At 43.7% G+C, this 20,050-nt stretch overlaps 2 protein-coding genes across 5 annotated transcripts in view; one reads left to right on the forward strand and one right to left on the reverse strand.

Annotated features, from left to right (window-relative positions):
• DHRS7B (dehydrogenase/reductase 7B) overlaps positions 1-6,218 on the reverse strand; it is a 30,011-nt gene extending 23,793 nt beyond the window's left edge. Inside the window, exon 1 of the mRNA XM_068207188.1 lies at positions 6,210-6,218. The gene's annotated coding sequence lies outside the window, so the exon portion shown is untranslated. The remainder of the gene's footprint in view (positions 1-6,209) is intronic.
• The window catches only part of USP22 (ubiquitin specific peptidase 22), a 90,302-nt gene continuing 75,388 nt past the window's right edge, over positions 5,137-20,050 (forward strand). The window contains exon 1 of one of the 4 annotated variants that reach the window (XM_068207184.1): positions 5,137-5,202. Coding sequence is in view for 3 of the 4 variants with exons in the window: in XM_068207185.1 (XP_068063286.1) it covers positions 6,011-6,136 (126 nt within the window). In the remaining variant the exon portion in view is untranslated. Of the gene's footprint in view, positions 5,203-5,379; positions 6,137-20,050 lie in introns of those variants that run through there. The other 3 variants (XM_068207185.1, XM_068207183.1, XM_068207181.1) reach the window with 3 other exon arrangements.

The following is a 20,050-nucleotide window of genomic DNA, read 5'->3' on the forward strand; positions in this document are numbered from 1 at the left end:
GTGAATGCCCAGAGAAGTTCTGAATGCCCCATCTCTGAAGTGTTCAAGGCCAGGTTGGATGGGACTTGAAGCCACCTGGTCGAGTGGAAAGTGTCCCTGCCCACAGCATGGGGCTGGAACTGGATAATGTTCATTATCTGTTCCAAGCAAAACCATTCTATGATCCTGTGATTCTTCCCATTCAAATAGATTTTTTAATCACCACTGATCAAATAATTCTATATATAGGATTTTATTTTTTCCTACCAGGAAAAGGTGTGCCCCACTCGAGGCTGAACAAATCTTTATATTTTGCAATAAATCAATATTGCCTTGTCTCAGGTGGGTTTTTAGAAAGGGAAATGAACTCACACCATTTGTTCGCCTATAATCAGTTGTCCTTCAGCCTTACCTTTGACCACCATACTCAGAGAAAGGTTTAGATAGAAATGCTGCTCCCTGACCTAACAAGGGACCTTCCAGTGCCTTGGGAAACAAGATGAACTGGGTGAAAACCCCCCTCGTCTGCGAGAAACCACAGATGAGGCCAGATCTGCTGTTCTAAACAAACTTTTTACAACAGAATGACTTGCAACAGTAGATGGGCGCTTTTGACATTCTTCCCAGAAAGTGACAGAAAATCTATTGATGCTATTGCCAATAACTATAGGCTAAGGAACAGGGACTTGGTTCCTGGATGTCACTGGATGGATCCTCTCTTCATTACAAGCAGCTTGCCAAGAGCAAATGTTCATTTGTTATGGAGACAGCCAATGTCCTGTGTTGTCTTCAGAGACTGAGGGAGTGAAGTGCTCTGTGTGTTCACTTGAAGCCAGATGTTAAAGTATTGTCTGGATGTAATTGCCTTGACAAATAGCAGGAGTGACATTTTAGCTCCATTCAAGTCAGTGGCAAAATTCCTGTTGAGTTCAGCTGGGGCCAAGATTTCACCCTCTGACAGTGCTGACGGGAAATCTAACTAGTGATCTTAAGAAAAATAAGCACAGGCATTGTGTTTTTCTAGGACTATTTTCAATCCATGGGCCATGAATCCTTGGAGTCTTGTGCGCTGCTTTGAAGAGGTCTGCAAAAGATCTCAAAGACAACAAATTTTAGTGTCAGTACCTTTAAATTTGCTATACAGAGGGCCATGATTTCAAGGGAGAATGTCAAGAGTTGATTACCAAGTCCAAAGTCAGCTTTATCCACTGAAATCCACCTATCTGTGCAGTCCTTGGACTGACAATCATCTTTCTGGCAGGATCTGCTCAGCTGAACCAATCCTTTATTAGCGAATGTCGTGGATTCAAGAAACCACTCTGTGTCCTATGCTAAGACTGAGCCACGTGGAAATCTCAGCTCTGGCACCTACCAGCTGCTATTGCCAGTGGATTGGGATGAAAACAAGGCTTTTTAGAGAAGCTGGCATAGCTGGGACTTTACAACCCATTTGGGTTTGTAGCAAGGTCAGTACTCCATCCCCAAGAAAAATGACAGGTACCAGTGTTTCCCTACAAACCTTCAGGTATCTGAGGTAACTCAGCTGAACTTCACAGGTTTCAGAAGCAATCAGCTGCAGGCAGAATCACACAATGGATTCTGCCTGTGATATCTCCAGAGCTTTTAGCCCTGCAGCCAGACATTCAACCTCATCTGCTTTAAAACCTGTGGATTAAGCAATGGCAGTACTACTTGGATGGAAGTTTACAATGCTTGGATGACAAAAGGCTTAAGCTCAGGGGAAGAAAAAATTCCTGAAGATTAAAGATAGGGTATTTTTTAAGAGATAAAAGTGTTTTTTTAGTCTTTAAAATAATCTTCTGTGTTTTGGTAAGCAGAGTTTTCTGTAAGTTCTTACCTTTTAGAATGTGGAAAAACTTGTATTTTTTAGAGTGCCTGAAAAAATGCAGGAGAGGTACCTGAGGAATCTTCACGTATTCTGTACTGGTCATTAGCATGGAGAGCCCTTGTGCTTGCAGGAGCAAAGCTCCTGAACATCTCCCTTCAAATCCACTTGTGGAGCCAGGGGCTTCAGCCTCTTGCAGGTCCAAACTTAGGCCAGCTCCACTTGTAATCCAGGGTTATGGGAGGAATCCTACCCAAATTCTTGATGCTGCTCACACACCTGATTGAAGGGAAAGGTTCCTGTTTACCTGAGAATGAAACTGGACATTTTAACACCTATCATGGCAAAGCATGCCCAAGTGATGAGGTAACAGCTGATTCATGGCTATCCAGAGGAGCCTAGAAGTGCCACCTTGGGATGGCATGGATAGAAGAGGCAGTTACTTTGCTTTTCCATGTGAAGAATGCTGCTTCTCCCCAGCTGAGCGATCATGGAATGCAGATGACTCTCTGGAGGAAGACTTTGCTGCACATTTGCAGTGTGTTTTAGCTACTATCAACATTTATATTCCACTGGCATTTGAGGGTAAGCACTAATTAGCATAATCATCAATGCTTTAAAATTAAAAATTCTTCCAAGAGACACAGGAGAGAATGAAACTCTTTCCTTCCCCCAGAGGCAAATCCTTTCCCAAGCTATCTGCTGCACCAAAAGGTTTTATTCTAGAAACATTCCCAAGCTATGCCCAAGAGTAAATTAAACTACAGCAAACTTGTAAACTTGTGTGTGTGCGTGTGTGTGTGTGCAGCAAGCAGGCCCTGATTTGACAATTACTCCTGACAAAATGTTGTCGCTATTTTCCACTCCTATTTTGTTTTGGCTGCTGCTCTGCTGTTGTGTCACCTTTAGTGTGTGGGCTGCAACAAGCAAGAAATGTTTGTAGAGTTGGAAGTTTTTATATTTCCTAGGAAAGATTCTGGTGTCTTCACAGGACAGAAAGCCAAGGGTTTAATGACACGTGTAGTTTTGCCTCAAGACCCCCAAATCAGGAGTTGGTCTCAAAAAATCTCCAAAGCCACTGTTTTCTACACTGTTCCAAAGTGGATTTTTACTCTGGTTCCAATTTACCACAGGAAGCCTAAGTTGGATTTCTAGCATAAATAAACACCTTTTATGGAGAATAAGGTGCCAAGGGAAACTTGGGGGAGCTTTAAGTTTGAAAGGTAACATCTATACGTTGGAAATATCTCCTAAGAGTGATCTTTAAATTTCTACATTGCTGCCTTTGGGAAGTGACAGTGGGTCTCACCAGGTGTGCTCCAGGATGGGTGTCCTCCATGTGGGTCCTTTGTGGCTCAGAGGATGCTCCTCACATCCTCAGCAGGGTCAGAAACCTCCAGGACAGGAGTAGGTAAGTGTGCTAATTGTTCTGGAAGTGGCCAGAGAGGAAGATCAGTATTTTTCCAAAGGTGCTCTCTTTGAGAGAGAACCACTAAAAAAATGTAGATGTTTCTTAAAGCAATTGTGTTTAAACTCACAATTCTTGTTATTTCTACTCCTAAAGGGAGTAAACACAGGGACTCTGCAAGACAGAGTGGCACAGAAATCTCTGTGAAAATTTCAGAGTCTGCAGGACATTGAACATATGTATTGTCTCTTTGGTATCCTGTTTTTTCAGCGAGATGGACTTAAATTTCATTGGCAGAAATTCTCTCTTTTATCTTTATCTCCTGTTTTGATGTGGTAGCCATGGAGAAAAGCCCCAGATTAGTAACAGTAGGTTGGTGCAGAATAAGAATAACTTTCTGTTGTATTTAGACTGTAGCAATATCGGAGGCTTTGTTTAATTGGAAATATTCAGAGAATAATTATTAGATGCTGTTAGGACACTAATCACCCATCCTGTTCCCTTCTATGCACCTTGAGTTGACATTCCTTAACTTCCCTCTTTTCTGAGGGTGGTTTTCTCAGGGGAGGGGCTGGCTCTCTCTGACTGCTGCTTTTGAAAACTGGTTAATTCTCCTGGAAGTTGTGTTAACACGGGAAGGATGTGCAGCACCAATTCCTGTTCCCTTTCCAAGGAAGTGTAGGCTGCACTGTGATGACTTAATAGGTCTAATGATTACACAGGGTCAAAGAGAGGGTACAGCCTCCCTCCACATTCCACTCATAATCTTCTGAAACATTCAGTGCAATTTGTGTACACAGTGGGATAATCGGGCCCTCTCCTGGCTCTTGGCTTTTTTTTTTTTTTTTTTTTCCACCTGTGGGGCAATTCCAGGTTTATCACCGGAGCATAATCCCCAGACTGTGTGGAAGAGGGATTTCTGGGAGAGGCAAATAAGCAGTGCGAGCCAGGAGATGCAACAATGGCAGGTGTCCCACGCAGGAGGACAGTGTGCCCTGCTGCTGCCTCAGCCTGGGGCCACAAACCCAACTCTTTTCTCAGCCCTGCTTTGCCACCAAACCTTCTAGCTACATACAAATCATAAACTAAGTTCCCTACTACCCACCTTGCTTTCTTTTTAAAACAGCAGCACCTCAGGAGGAAACGGAAAGTCCTCAGGTGATTGTCACTGGTTTTTGTATTTATTTCTTGCTAGCTGCAGCAGCGGCTCAGGAAACTGGACACTACGAGGAAATCTGGAAGGTGAAGATTTCAAGGTTACAGCTCCCGAGGAATGTGATCAGCACGCACTGAAAAGTGGGATTGGTGAGATAATGTGGTGGCATTTCACCACTTATTTCCTTGTTGCACAGTGCAGTGCTTGTCTAAGAAGCCTCTGCAAAGCCTCCGGTCTCTCTCTTCAGAACCCACGGCACAATTCCCATCCTTTCCCTCCTGCCTCACTCAATTATGTAACCCTATAGTGTGTGTGGCATACAAGCTGAAAACGATGTAGAGATTCCAACATTTTTTCACTGTCTTCCCATTTCCTTGTATAGGAAAAAGCTGAGATAACGACCGTTCTGCTTATACACCGCTTTTGTTTCTCCCCTATGGAACACCAGGATGCAGGCTGGCGGTATGGAGGGACCATACATGGTCCGGGGAGCCCTCGGAGCGTGGCGGGGAGCTTCCCCCGGCAGCCCGGCGATCCCGGTCCCCTCAGGAGACCCCGGTCCCCTCAGGAAACCACTGAGGCAACAGCGAGAGCGGCACCAGCGGATGTGACAGCAGCGCAGGCTGCTCTGGGACGGACCGCCCCCTCGCGGACACAGCCAATCCGATCTCCGCTTGCAGCGTGACTGACGTCCAGGCCAACCAATCATACCGCCGCTCCCGTCACATAGACCCCCACCTTTCATTCCCGTTGGTCAGATTAGCTGTTAATCGTCGGGGATGTCCCGCCCCTTTCCGGCGGGGGAAATGCTAGGTAGGAAGGGTGGAGGGGGAGAGAAGAAAGGGAAAGGAACCAATGAGACAATAGAGGCGCCTAGATTGACAGGGATGCGGACCAATCGTCGCGCTCCTTCCCCTCGCCGCTCCCTCCCTCGCGGGCGGCGGGGCAGAGGGGGCGCTCCTCCCGCACCTTCCCCGTTGGTCTATCCCACTCCGGGCCGGGCGGGCTGGGTTGAGTGAGCGGCTCGGACCATTGCTCGCGGCGGGCGGGGGGGGCGCGGGCGAGGCGGAGGAGGAAGGAGCCGGCGAAGGAGGCGGGGGGGCGGTTTAAAGGGACAAGAGCCGTGCGGGCGCCGGCGGGGGAAGCCGGAGCGGCGGCGGGCGGGGACTCGCCCCTTTCCCCACACACGCCCGCTCGCACCGCGGCCAGGGTCGCTGCCGCCAGCGCCCCCATCCCCTCCCTTCCCCTCCGCCCGCCGCTTCCACAGCGGCCTCTATGAGGTAGAAGGGAGCGGCGGCCACTCCGGGGGCGGCAGCGGCCGCTACAGCCGCCGCCTCCTCCTTCTCCTCGCCTCAGAGCGCCCCATCTTTGTGTGTGCGGGAGAAGGGCGGGAGGGAGTGCGCGCTGCCCGCCCGCCGCGCTTTGTTCGGAGCCGGGGGGCCGTGGCGGAGCCCCGGCTCTATGTGCCAGCGGCTCCCCGGCGGCGGCGGCGTGAGGGGCCGGAGCCCCTGAGGGCGGGGGGGCCCCGGCCCGTGTCGGTGCTGCGGGGCAGGGGAAGGGGCCGGCTCGCTGCCCGCCGGCCCGGCCCGTGTGCGGGCGGATTGATGTGGGGGGGTCTGACATGAGTCCGCCGGCGGCCGGGTGCTGCCATGTGACCGGCTTCAAGGTGGAGAACTGGAAGCAGAACCTGCGGGCGATTTACCAGTGCTTCGTGTGGAGCGGCTCGGCCGAGACCAGGAAGCGCAAGGTACCGGGGGCGGCTCGCATCCACCCCCCTTCCCTTCCCTTCCCTTCCCTCCCTCCTTCCCTCCCTCCCCGACCCACCCGCCGCCGCCTCGGGGAGGGGACGGGTCCGGTCCCCCTCTAGCCCTCCCTCCTTCCCTCCCCACGGGGCAGGTGGGCCCGAGCTCCCGCACGCGGTCCTGGGGGGAGGGAGGAGGAAGCGCTCGGTGCCTCCGGGATGGCGAGGGGGGGCACCGGGATGGAGGAGGGAACCAGCCCCGGCGGGGCCTCCCTCCCTGCCACCTGCCCCGGCGGCTTTTCCGCAGCGGGGCTGTTCCGCAGCGCCGCCGCTTCCTCCTCCTCCTCCTCCTCCTCCTCCTCCCGGAGGTTTCCCGGAATACCGGGGGGAGGGGAGGCCCGGGGCACCGGGCACGTCCGGCCTGTGGCGGAGCTTTGTGGAGCCCCGCGGGGCCGCGCCCGAGCCCGGGGGGCTGCGCGGAGCACAATGGCTGGAAGCGGGTCCCGGCGCCGGGGGCTGCGGCTCGCTCGGTTATATGTGTGGTTTTCCTTAAGAAGGAAAAAAAAAAAAAAAAAGCTGTTCGTGCTGATAATCCACTTGGAAAAGGGAATTCCTGCTCTGGTGGGGTGGGGGGAAAGGAACTGGTTCAGCCTGGAGTACAGGGAAGGGCAGGAGGGGTTTGCTCTGGGAGCTGTTGGCGCCTGGGAAAAATCCCTGTAAACCAGGCAAAAAGCAGGAAGAGTGCTTTTCCCCACCGATCTCCTATATTAACATACGCATGCATATTTCTGGAGGGCTGCTCTATGCACTGTGCAACTAATTACTGTTTTTCCCTGGAATCAACTAGTTTTTACTTCAAAGTGACTTGGCAGATTTCGGTCAGTCGTCGCATTGGTGACTGAGGAGAGGAAGGCAGCAGCTGCACGGAGCAAAACTTGGGGTTTGGGACAACACGGATTGTGTTTTTGTTGGAACAACCCATTGAAAACTTTGATCCAGTGCTTTGCATTAAGCTGCTCAGCTTATTATTTGTAATAGAACTAGAGCATGAAGGATGGACTTAAAGGGTGAGGTGCCAAACCATTTCTCTGTGCTCAGTTCATGTTCTCAGGATGATCCTATTTCCCAGTTTTTTTTTAACCTAAAGAGGAAAAAAATGGAATCTGAGAAGAAATACGTTTTAAATGGATTTAATTACTTGGTAGCCCTGCAAAGTATAGCCAGACTTGTTTTAAATACCTTACAATTCCCTACAGGTCAATATTATGGAGTATATTAGTCAAAATCTGGGTTTGCTTAGCCTATAGCATGTTAAAATACATATTGGGATATAGTTGATGGTGCTTTCAGCTTAAATGGAGAAAAAATTGTGTCTGAGCTGTGGAAGAAAAAAATGGCAAGTGAGGTATGAAGATGTCTCAGACAAATATAAAGCAAATGCTATGTGGAAGAATGAAAATATAATTTCATAAGCAAAATTACCTTTTTCTAAATATGGAGCATCCTGTGTAACCTGCATACCTCATGTGTGCTGCAACAGCTTTTTCCTTCTGAAATCTAATGTAGGGATACGTTCATCATTGCTTGAGAAAAGAGCTGAAAATACAGAATATTCCATTGTAATCAATCTGTTCTCACTTCCTCTTTGCACAGCCAGGCTCATAAAGCAGAACAGGATTGTTTCAAAATTATTTGTCAGCCCAGGGAAAACACCAGTTTTCCTAATACATGCTAAAAATGGTTTTCTCCCCCCGCTTTTTTTTTAAGCAGGTTGCCAGTATGAAAACAGTTTCTGAATCCGGCCCACCTGAAATATGTGGGTGTACATGATCAATATGGGGGAACATTTTGGGTAGCTAAATTGGGATTCAATTCCCTGTCTATGTTTGTAAGGACTGAAAAAAGCCTATAAATGACAGTTATGGTACTTTATTCACCCCTTATGTATATGAACATGAGACCTTCTTCCATGGAATTTTAATTCACTGAAATTCCCTGTAGATATGTATGCCTGACAGTTTTATATGTGAAATTAGAAAAAGGATGTTTTCTGTATGGAGGCATATTTATAGGCTAATAACTAGAAATAAAATTACCTAGATACTCCATATAACTCGAAAACAATCCTTTGTCCTTTAATAGTTTACATACACATATATTATGTATAAGTGTGTGTGTGTATATATATATATTCTAGAAGCAAGCTGTGACTGCTTAAGAGCACCAATTTATTGGTGAAGATTCTTCTTAATTCTAATCATCAAAATGATGAGGCTAAATTAAAGGTTTATTAGCAAGTGATACTCTTTTTATTGCATGATCAAGGACAGTCACATTATATGTTTATCACAGGGAACATTCCATATATATAATTGATCTTTATGGAAGGCACTGGGCAGTTTAACTGTTGTTCAGATGAAGGTAGGTATAAAAATGCCTTGGCTGTTGGTGAGAGCCAGATGTAAATGGTTCTGCTTCTAGAATGGTAACTACTATCCCTCCTAAGCCTGTCTTAAAAATCCAGGGAGCATTGGGAACTGCAGGGGGCAGAAAGGGTCTGTTCTCCTGCTCTACCTACACTGCGTTGTGCCTTGGCAGACCATTTTAGTGCTGTGCTATTCGGTTTTAATACGCACCTTTTCCGTGAATAAGCTTTTACGAGCTCCAGCTCGTGCTTCAGTTTGCTTTACAGCCAGTGCTTCCAGCAGAATGGCTCTAAAGCCTGGTTTGTAGTGGGAAAGCTGTCTCCTGAACGTGTATTTCAATGCTCAGTCAGAAACAAGAGTAATTATGTATGTGTCTTTGTAGCCACTGGGGTTCTGGTGAAGATTTTTGGAGTGTTTGCTCCCGAAGCATTGGCTATGCCAGGAGTTGAGCTGTCATCACAGTGCATTGTTGTATCCACACGGAGGAGCGAGGCTGTGACTTGCCTCATCTCACTGCATCTTGGCCAAACTCAAATGCAGCACTCGTACAAGCTGTTCTAGGCACGGGGCTTACCGTGGTGTAATTTTGTTGCTGGTGGTGAAGCCTAAGCAAAGATAAAACTGTCAGGCTGGAGAGTGGAACAGGAGAAGAGGGAGAGGGAGAAATCCAAAGACTGACTCTTGAAATTGTAGTTATTGTGGTTAAAAGTTGGAGCTAGGTTTTAGAGCTCAAGTTGTGTGTAAAGTGACATAAAATTAGTGTGGACTGTTTCATTGTTGGGCTTTGACTTGTAACTCCTGATTTTTAATTTGCCGTAGTTAGAATCTGTTTAATAACCTGATGGAAAAGCTTGTGTTTCTGTAGGTCATGGACTTTACCTTGAATATTATGATGTGAAAATTATCTCATGCTTAATTAAATAACACTCTAGAAGAGGTCCTTAAATTTGTCACCACTACTCCCCATTCAGGAATTACAGAGCAGACAGAGGATGCTGAAAAGGCTTGTGCCAGACCTTCATGTCAGCTTTTTCTATTTTTTTTGTAGGGTCACACTTGAAACACTTGGCTTATTCCTTTAGAATTACAGATGAGAAAAATCTCTTTTGCAGTGCTGAATGTAGCTTTTGTCCCCATCAGTGAGCAATTACACATGTAGATGCATCTTTGTGTCCAGGAGTTGGTAAGTAATGGTTTCGTTGCTGGAAGGGCAACTGAATTTATGATTAAATTCCCTCTTCCTGGACTATACGCCTTGGAGGAAAACTGTCTCATTATGAATAGTTCTTATTATCACTGCCCTGAAAAGGCTCCTCATGATAAAAGTAAACTGGTCATTGTGACCACAGTTGTGATATGCACAAGGTTCTGTATGGAATTTCAGAATGTTTGTTCAGTGCTTCAGCCAACAGATCAAAGAATAATTGCCTGTCAGGGGCTGCGTACTCTCACTGACAGCGGCTGAGTTTTGGCATATTTCTGCCTGTTTGAGAGCTTCTCTTGTTTTTCCCATTATTCTCTCTTCACATGGGTCCTTACAGACCAACTCTTCCTTTCAGATATAACATTTGCTTTTATAGGTGATGTCTTTGTCAGGTGTCATTCTCCCTATGAACTTGTGACTTCAGTGTGTGGTTCCTTGTAGTATTTTGACAGATAATCAATTTTTAGACTTAAACCTGAAATTACTTTGGTTCATTTCCTAACTTTCAAAGTTAAAGAGGTTAAAATAACTTAGCAGATAACTGCCGTGTCATGTTTTCAGTAGCAAGTGCTTTGGTTCAGTCTAAATCAGTGTGTCATGTTCTTACTAAAGTGACCTTGCAGTCTTCAAGGTAAGCTACTTGTGGAACTTCTCATCTTGTGCCTCTTGAGGCACCTTTGCTTTCTGAGGGCCCTCCCCCATGTACCTGTCCAGGAACAGGGAGGTGTTGCTTAGGTGATTTGCTTTGTACCATAACAGACAGGCCAGGACCCTCACCAGGCTGTGCCATCTTTGCAGGCTTGGTGTTTGGATTGCTTAAATTAACGAGGAAATCTTAGCTTGTTTTTCTTTAACGTTTTTAGCATGTGCACCAAACTTCTGGATTACAAATCCTGTGGAGCATTTGAAAGAGGAGTCCAGGATTCAAGAAGCATGTCTCTTTTTCAGCTGCGTACTCTGCTGTGGCTGCCTAAGTGACCTGTCTGATTGACTCAGGAAGGATGTTCTTCTTTGCCATGTGCTGTGGGAACTGCCTTCTCCCTGAAAGCCCATGAGACGTGTCAAAGTCAACTGCAAGCTTCATTGTTCAGGAGGTCTCCAGTTTCATATCTGAGCAATCTTCCTTAGTTCTTAACCACTAAGGATTTAAAAGGTCCTTAGACCTGCTGAAGGTAATGTTCTCTTTCCTCTCAGTGTGAAGACGTGACCTTTGGTGTGAGAGATTCCCAGACTTGAGATTTTAGCTCTGTACCCAGCAGAGCCTGGTGTACATGGGACATGCCAGATTGAGAATGTTCCACTGAGTTTATGTCTCTGGTGCTGAAGAACATAATACAAGACCTTCCTCTTCCTAGTGGTGCTAAGCCCTATTTTGTATCCTGTACCATGGGGTTTTTTTAAATCACTTGTTAGTTTCTGGGCCAAAGGTCAGGAATTAGTCTTGCACCATGAATAGCAGTTCTTAAGTTGTGATATCTGAACCATCAGGACTTCTGTTTTTTAGCATGGATGGGAGAGACAGTAAATGCAGTTTTCTCCCTCCTTGTGTTTGTTCCCTGTTGTAGAGCAAGAAGATGGATCTGCACAAGCTGATGAAGTAAAAAATAGGGATAGTTGGACAAGAAGGCTTATATCTTTTTTTCTGTAGTCTTATCAGCAGTCAGAGGTTGCTCATAGCCAAGCTGTAGTCGAAGCATCTCTTTAATTTTGTCTGCAGTCAATGGTTTTATTTGCTTAACGCTGAAAGCTTTTAAATTGTAATGACAGCGAGTAGTGTGAAGGTGAGCAGGGTGGAATGGCTTTGTTTGATTTGCTGGACTATGTGTTGAGCTTTATTTTAAGCCATCAAAGCTTTAAACCCCAAACAAAGGTTAGGTGATAGCATCATTTTTGTTTCAAGCCTTAATCTTTAGGTGAAACCAGAGCTGCAAATTGCTTAGAAACTTTGTACTCTCCTCTCATTTGAGGATTTTCTGTTTCAGTAACTGGTGTAACAAATTTAGAGGCAAATGTTACTGACTGGTACTGGAACTTTTCTGCTTGTGAATTGCTGACTCTCCTTCTCCTTGAGTTGAGCAAAAAAAAAAAGTGTTTTCCTTTGGGATGGACTCTGGGGATCCTTCTTTGTAACAAATGCTCTTGCAACTGTTAGTTTGATTCCCAGTGGTGGCTGATTTGTTTTAAACCAGAGAAACATTAACTCAGTTTAAAACCTTGTGTTTCCCACATTAAACCAAGCACCCACAGTTTTTTCTGTTCATGTGCAGATCTATGAATTCTTATGAAGCAACTGGTTTATTTCTGTCTTTTTCTTGGTAGATGCAGGACTTTTTTTATTAGCCACACCTTTTTGTTTCACTTGACTGACAACTACTTTAAAACTGTGGGTTTTGGCTTTTTATTACTTACATTTCCATGGTTCTCCAAGTGTTTGTAATGTGTCTGTAGCCCGCAGCAGCACCCAAGGTGAGGAGATACATATGTCCTCTTATTATACATGAGGTATAGTGGCATCAGGAGAAAGGCAGTCTGAAAGTGACCCATAAACATCTCACTGGCCTGTTCAAAACATTATTAAAAAAGAAATTATTTTTCTCCTCACCACGCAAAGAGCCATTGTTAGAACCTTTCTAGATTGGACAGAAAGAGCTGCATAGAGCCACTGTCTCCAGCCTCTTGTTAACCTGTGGACAATGGAGCAAGTGAGTGAAATGCTATAATAACATTACAGTTTATTCTGTTATCCTGGACTGTGTTGTCAGCAAGCAGTGTTGGAGTGTAGGGAGAGCCATATGTTAACCAAGAGGCCTGAATTGGGAACCTTTCCTTAGCAGAAGCAGTTCTAGAAGCTGACAGATCTGTTCTGGCTGAATGGAAGCTCTGTCTTGGTAGTTGTATTCTCTTACATATTGATTTGGCAGTCCTTTATGTACATTCGGCTTAATTCAAGCTAAGAACTTTGCTGCATTAGCTGGTAATAGAATCAATGTTGTAAACAGTTACTCCTTGCAAAATTGACCTGCATTCTGTTTGGGAGTGGGACCACATAATGGAACTGGCACAGCAGCTCAAGAACAATCTGTGGTTTACTTTAGTGTTGGAGCAGCTGCCATGGTGCTGATCTCTCTCATTTAAGAGAAAGAATCATTTTATCTGTCTCAAGACCTATTTGAGGATCTGTAAAGTGAACTGTTACCAGACACCAGTTGACTCAAAGTAACCTGAGATTCACTTTATCAGTTGATAACTGATTAGCAGCAAGCAGTCTGTCCTGTCACATTCTTTTGTGTGTGGAATGCAGCAAATACTCTACTTTAGATTTTCCATTTCTCTATTTAAGTAGAATGTTCCTTAAGGTTTGGTTTTGTTTTTCTTAAAACCTCTCAGTGATATGTAACACTAATGAGAAACCCATAAATTTTTTTGCCTGTCTCTGCTACTTTTAAAGTTGGTAAAAAGAACTATTTCCCCTCCTCTTATTCTTCCTTTCCTGTGTTTAATGGAGCTTGAAATTAACGTGGTTTTCTTGTCTACCTCTTGCATAGTATCACTGGTGATGTCAGCATATCCCTGGTGGGAAATATATCTGTGAAGATCTACAGTGCACTAAATTTGTCATTGAATGAAAAAAATGGGTATTAGACAAGGTGAAACTTGAAAAAAAGAGAAAAAAGTGGATATTGGTAACAGGAGTTGTTTTCAACACTACTTAAAATGTAGTGTCTTTTTAGCGTAACTGTTGAGGGCCGGTGCAAGTTTTTGTGTCCTGACACAAATTCTGACATTAAACATGACAAATATATTAAATATCCTCATATTTCAAGTAGTGGTGAGAGGCAGCTCACAAACTGACACTGCTTGGTAGTAAGTCTGAAGACAGAACTGGGATTTGACTGGGCTTAGATGGTCTTGTCTTTGTACCATGCTGGTTTTGCCATGGTTGTTTTGAACACACAGCTAAGCTCTTCTGCACATACATGTAAGATGTGAAAATTTAACTATTAATACATTCAGTGAGTTCTGTTTATGTAGAATTAAGATGTAGAGATCATTAATCTACATTTCATTGAAGAGATCATTGGAATATCTCCTGTTTGTCATTAGTGCCTTCGTTTGGAGTTCTGTGTTGCAGCTCCTCCCTAGTATATTAAACCAAGTTTTCATCCATGTATTAATCCATAGTTTAAAATGTGTTATATTTAAAGATCACCTAGTTGTTAGGCCCTTTATTTTTCTTAAACACATAAAAGAGCCTGCAGTATTTGAATGTAGTTTAGTGATGGGGATGATGGAGTATCAAACACCCATGTGGCACGAAGTTCCATTTGCTTCACTTGTCACTCAGAAGTTCATGCATCCAAGTAGCCTCTTTTAAATAGGGTTTGGCTTTGGATTCATCTCACTGAATTGACTGCCAGGGCTTTTATATGTATGTTTTGCTTCTGTTTTTAAAGGGCTTTTGTTTTTGCATCAAGTACAGACTTGAATTACTTCAGTGTTTATCAGCACAAGGAGAGAAAGCAGCAGTTTATAAGCTTTATTTTTGCCTACCTCCCTCTTGCCAACTTCTATTTAAAAAGTATCTTTCCCTCCTTGTGTCTTTGTTCAACCTGATGTTATTTCAGAGAGCTTGTCTAATTACAGTTTGTACTTCTGTCCTCAGCAATCAGCCTTGTTGTTGCATTGCAAGTTAGATTTTAAGGGACCTTGTCTACAATATACTTGGTAAATAAAGGTGAGATTTATTGCACAGCAGATGTATGGCAGCTCAGTACGTGCAGACAGCTGAGACAGCTGACTGATTTCAGTACCTCGTTTGTGTTAGGTGAGCTTTTGTGACCCTCTGCCCTCCAGAGACAAATGCAAAATTTGTCTTAAGGTTTTATGTTTTTCTTTGCTGTGCTTCATTATTTTCATATTACTGCCCAGTCTGCTCTTAACTGGATCTCTATCCTGTTGGCAGCTGGTGGCCAGAGTGAAGCTCTCATTCACATTGGCCTCTGTGCATTGCTGACTTCTGCCATGCTCTCTCAGCAAGCATCCCCTCCCGAGAGCTTATTATTGGAAATGTTTATCTGCATGATGAACACTCAGTTCTTTGGTCACTCAGGACTACATTTTGACTTCATTTTTGGTTGCGGAATAATCTTGATGTGGAGAACAGGATGAGAAATGCTGTGAAAATAGTTTCAAAATTCCTTCAATTCTGTGCATAAAGAGGAACAAGACTCTCCTCAGTCATGATGAGGCTGTTCCCTAAGGAAATTTATCTTATACTGTGTTCAGCATAATTTTATCTTGCTGCCCTTCGTGATGTGTTTCTTGTCACATAGTAGTTCTGCTACTTAGAACTTTTCTTGCTATGCAAGTTCCAGAGTTACCCCAATAAATTAAATTTGTTTTCTGCATGTCTTTGTAATAATTATATCCTTATTGAGAGGTTTTGGGGAGTAGATGTTTTTTGTCTGCCTTAGGCCATGTACTGCAAAAATCTGACTGTAGAAAAACAGAACTCCAATTTTGCAGTAACCTGAAGAATTACTTTATTACAGCAGTTCTTTATAAAGCAAGCACTTTAACTCTGTAAGCACGTTGTACCTGTACATTGAAACTGGCAGACAAGTTGTTTTATGCAGTGGTGAAGAGGATGTTAAGGAGAAGGTGAGTTGGCAAATCTGACAAGTTTTAAAATCTTGCATTGAAATTTGGAAACTAGTTATAGGTATGGGTTCCAGTGAGACGCAAGTACATGATGGAATTTGTAAATGGTTTGGGTGAGAAGAATGCCACTGAGGTAAAGGAGAGGCAGTATTTGACTTACCAGAGAAACGCAAGAGATGTGAAATTTGAACCTTTCTGTGCATTATCTTGGAGACTGGTGAGTGAAGAACATGAAATCCAGCTCTTCAGCTCTGGGTGAACAAGTGTCTTTCCTTAATTGTGTAAGGAATTACCAGCTCTAGGCTGCATGTTCCTGCTGTTGTACTATTGCTGTGTCATGTTTGTGTTGTTGTGCCATGAACCAGAAAGAGTAGGTAAAGATGGAAATTATTTTTTTTCCTCCTCTTACTGATACTTCACCAACCTGAGTAGTGACACTGGGAGGCTGCATGTGGCAGCTTGAATAATAACTGCTGCTGTGCTCTGGACTGTGCCAGTGGCAGACCATGTGTGAGTGTTGTCCTAATGGTGGCTTCTTCTGTAAAGAGTTTCTAATACCGACTTCATCCAGGAGGTTCTGTGAAGGAACCTCTATTAGTGCTGCAGTGATGTGCTTGCACCTGCTGTTCTTACTGGTGTGTGCTGAGCCTGATACATGAAACTTGTCTTATGTCTGCAATTGTTAGAACTTACTCCTGTATGCAAATAAGTTACACCAGTTTCCTTGTGAAAAATAAATGAATCGGGGAGTGTAGAATGCCTGTAATCTGTGATCAGCTATTACAGTAAATCTACTTTTCATATTATGTTTAATTCAATGAAATGAATAGTGTTTTTCCAAATAATGAAGTTATGAGCCGCTTGTGTCCCTCTTTAAATAGGCCCGTCTCTAAGTTAAGATTTCTGTCTTTTATAATCAAGCTCTAGTAAGCTGACGTAACTTTTTTGTTGGTTTAAAGCATGTGGTCATGGGCCGTGTGCCTAGATCATGCTCCTGCTGCATGTAGTTGAGGATGATGGGATAATGGGACTGTAAATTATCTCTTTATGGTGCTGGTTTTCCTCTGGCCTCCTCCCTTGTGCAGTGTGGAGCAGCCCCAAGGCTGTTCTGAGTGGTGCCAGCTGGCTGGAGCCCTGGGGGCCGCTGTGCCAGATGGAGACAGCAGCACTCCAGTGAAAGCCAAACGTGCTTCCCGGGGTCGTGGGGAGGTGCAGCCTCTGCAACCCTGCCAGGGATCCCTGGGCAAGAGCTGTCCTGGGACTCAGTTACTCCTCTACTGGTGCAGCTGTGGAAAGGACTGGGCTAGGGCATCTGTCAGGCTTTTTTTTTTTTTGGAGTAGATTCATGATTCAATATTTAGCTATTAAACATTTTCAATGTGTTAGCATCTCCTTTTTCCTAGTTTATGCTTCTGTACTGTATCTGTGAAATGTTCAATTCCATAGCATGTACAGATGATCAGTATTGAGACAGATTTTTTTCAATTTGATTAAGTGTGGTGGTTCCTGATGTGTTGTCCTGCTTTTTTCCTGACTACCGAAAAATGCTGTTATCCATAAGATACTCAGACTAGAAACAGCTTGTTAATGCTGGTTTTTTTTTCACTAAAATGAAACAAAACCCCAAACCCTTCATTCCATTGTCTGAAATGACAACTTCAGATGTGCTTAAAAGTAAAAGTATCCCTTCATTTGCCTAGTTGACTTTATAGTTTGTATTGAAAAAAATGTATTTCTTAGAATACCATTGAAATCAGTTGTTGGTGTTACTGCATTGTATTCAGCCTTGTGGCTTTTTTTTGTATTCCAGAACAATCTTAGTGTAGAATAACCCCATCTGCACAAGATGTGCCCCACGAAACCCATGTGTTTGAATATTCCCATCTTGTGGAGATGAGGACAATAAATGAGTGAAACTCTTCGAAGAATCCAATTCCCTGGTGGCTGTTCAAACAGGTATTTGTTCTGTAAAGGAGCTGAGATACACCAACCTACGCAGTGTTTCTTCACTCTCTTGACCCAGAAGGCTTTGTTCTTATTGACCCATTAATGCAGCTCACACTTCTAATCCAGGAACCTAAAATAGCTGCCAAGCCTGGATTTTACTGTGGTGGCATTTGCTGCACAGGTAGTTGGTATAACCCACCATGCAGAATTGCAGCTGAAAACCCCCTGAGCTGAGGCACGTGAGACTATTTTGGGCAGATATTTCAAGTGTCTGATTTAAATAAGGTGATAAACCCAACTTGATAGAATGTACAAAGGACTTACTGGAAGAACAATATATTTGGGGTCAACTCCCTGTCAATCTCCAGAACTGGATATGAGTGGGAATAGGGAAGGAAGGATGTGCCTTGTAGCTAGCTCCCTTGCCCTGATGATTGTGCTAGAGGAGTGAAGTATAAGGAGAATGGACCACAGAAAGTAGTAGTTACCATATTCCAGCTTAAATGGTATTTATTTCTGCTCTTGAAGAAAGAATGATAGTGTTTTTGTGATCTCTTAGGATATGACAGAGATTTGGGAGTGATCATTCAGTCTTGTATGAGTAAGGCAAGTAATTTAAGGCTGAGTCTATCCTGAAGGACACACCAGCTTGAGGTAATGAAGCAGTGGGAAGAAATGTATGGTGAGAAATAATTTAAAGGCTTTAGATGCATTTCCCTGGTTTCTTTACAAAGTAGATTTTTTTCAAAGTGACCTTCATTTGCAGGAACTGTTTCTACTCAGTGTGTGCTCCTCTTTGCTACACAATATTTTTGGTACCTTTTTGCTTGGAGAAGCTTCAAATCACAGGGAATTGGAGGTAATTTCCTAGCAAGGTAGTAAATTACTTGTAATCGCTTCCTTACAAAATTCTTAACACATACTGTTCTCTTAATTCTCTCTTTTGCAGGTGTCTTATATCTACTTACAGGTATCTGAAATAAAGCTTTTCAAGGAAATTGTGAAATTTTCCTTTTGTCATGCAGAAAGAAAGCTCTATTCCATGTAAACCCTTGCTGAGTGTGATGTCTGCAAGACTGTTCCTGTCACTTTAAATACTTTTATATCCAGCTACTACTAATAGTTAGTGAATTAGTTTTCTTTCAGGATATGAAATCCTTTTGTCCTGTTCTTCCTCAGTGCTGAATCCCTTAACCTCACCAATTCATATGTTTCAGCTCACACTGCTTAACTGCTTAAAGTATTTCCTTCAAGTTAATGTCTTGAAAGTAGAACACATAATATGTGAAATCAACTCTTACCAGCATTCATGTACTTTTCTTCTGGTTCATGAAGCAAAGAGATTGCATTAGAATTGAAATTGATGATTGGTGGAATTTCCAAACTGTTTATTGAAAAAAAATTAGCAAACCATATCAAAGAGCAGAAGTCATGCTTTAGTTCTGTCAATTCTACAGAGCAGCAGAAGGTTTAAGTGTGGTGAGTGTTCAAACAGGAAGAAGATTCCACTATGTGTTCTTCAGCTTTGTCCTTCACTACTTCTGCAGGTTTGGCTTTAAGAACTTGTAGTAAGGAGCTTTAGTTCCAGGTTTCTTTGTGGTTTATTAGGTGGAAAAGTGGAATGGATGACCAGGAGTCTGCTTCTTAGCAGAGATGGTTTTTGATGTAATTTCCTCTCTGACCTTCCAGTGAGGCCAAAGCTGGTTTTGAACGTGCCCTTAACTCACAAGTAATGGTGAGTTCTGCTGCAGAGCACACAAGATCTGACAGATTTTGTGATGTCCTGAGTTGGACTCAGTGGTCACACCAAGCTTTCAGTGTCACTTATTTCACATCAGCTTGGTTTGACTGGTTACTTCAATGTTTTTGTGTTAAGCAGGAGGAATCTGGTGCATTGTTTCCTGATTTTTGTTCTGTATCTGTTCTTTGGAGCACATCCTCTATGACAGACAGCACCTTATTTTCAATGGCTACTTTTTTCTTTATTCTTTTTTCTTCCATACCATGAGTTTTCCTTCGTGTTTCTACTTCTCTGGCTGTACACTGCCTTTTCCCCTAGAAATTATCTGTTTGTTTACAGTTTAGACAAATGTCTACATTTCTGTGCTCCTAATTTCTTAACGTGAGCCCACCCTTTCGAGCCTAAGCATGGAGCCCTACTCCTGACACAGAGTCTGAGCAGACTGTTCCTCATGCCAAGGTTGTAAGTGTTAATCTTGCTGCAGACTGGGGTGATAATTCATTGCTGTCACAGCAACACATGCTGAAAGTTGCTTCTTGCCAGATTTGTTGGCTATATGCTACACTAGAGAAAATTATTTCAAGAGTCTTATTGCATAGCCAGATGCTGCAGAACTCGTGCAATCAACCTCCCCTCCCCCCTTTTTATGGCTCTTCTGACTTCAGGGAGGAAAAACTATTATACCCTGAAACACATTCCTGTGTAACACTAGTAAAGACGTGGATGAACTTCTGATTGTGGCAAATTTTTCTGGTTTTTCATGTAGGGAAGTTCTGGTTTGTGTTCAGAATAAAAAGGAAGGAAAGCTTTTAAGGTAGGATGAGGGGAATTTTAAAAGGAAATTAACAGTCTCTCCCCTGCTGATTGTTGTGTTCTCTGCCATAGTTGGGTGCTGTGGAAATTTTGTGTTTTCTTTAAGAGCTAGTGACTAGGTTGGCTCA

This window comes from Anomalospiza imberbis, chromosome 16 (assembly GCF_031753505.1).
Source record: "Anomalospiza imberbis isolate Cuckoo-Finch-1a 21T00152 chromosome 16, ASM3175350v1, whole genome shotgun sequence".
Classification (NCBI taxonomy): domain Eukaryota; kingdom Metazoa; phylum Chordata; class Aves; order Passeriformes; family Viduidae; genus Anomalospiza; species Anomalospiza imberbis.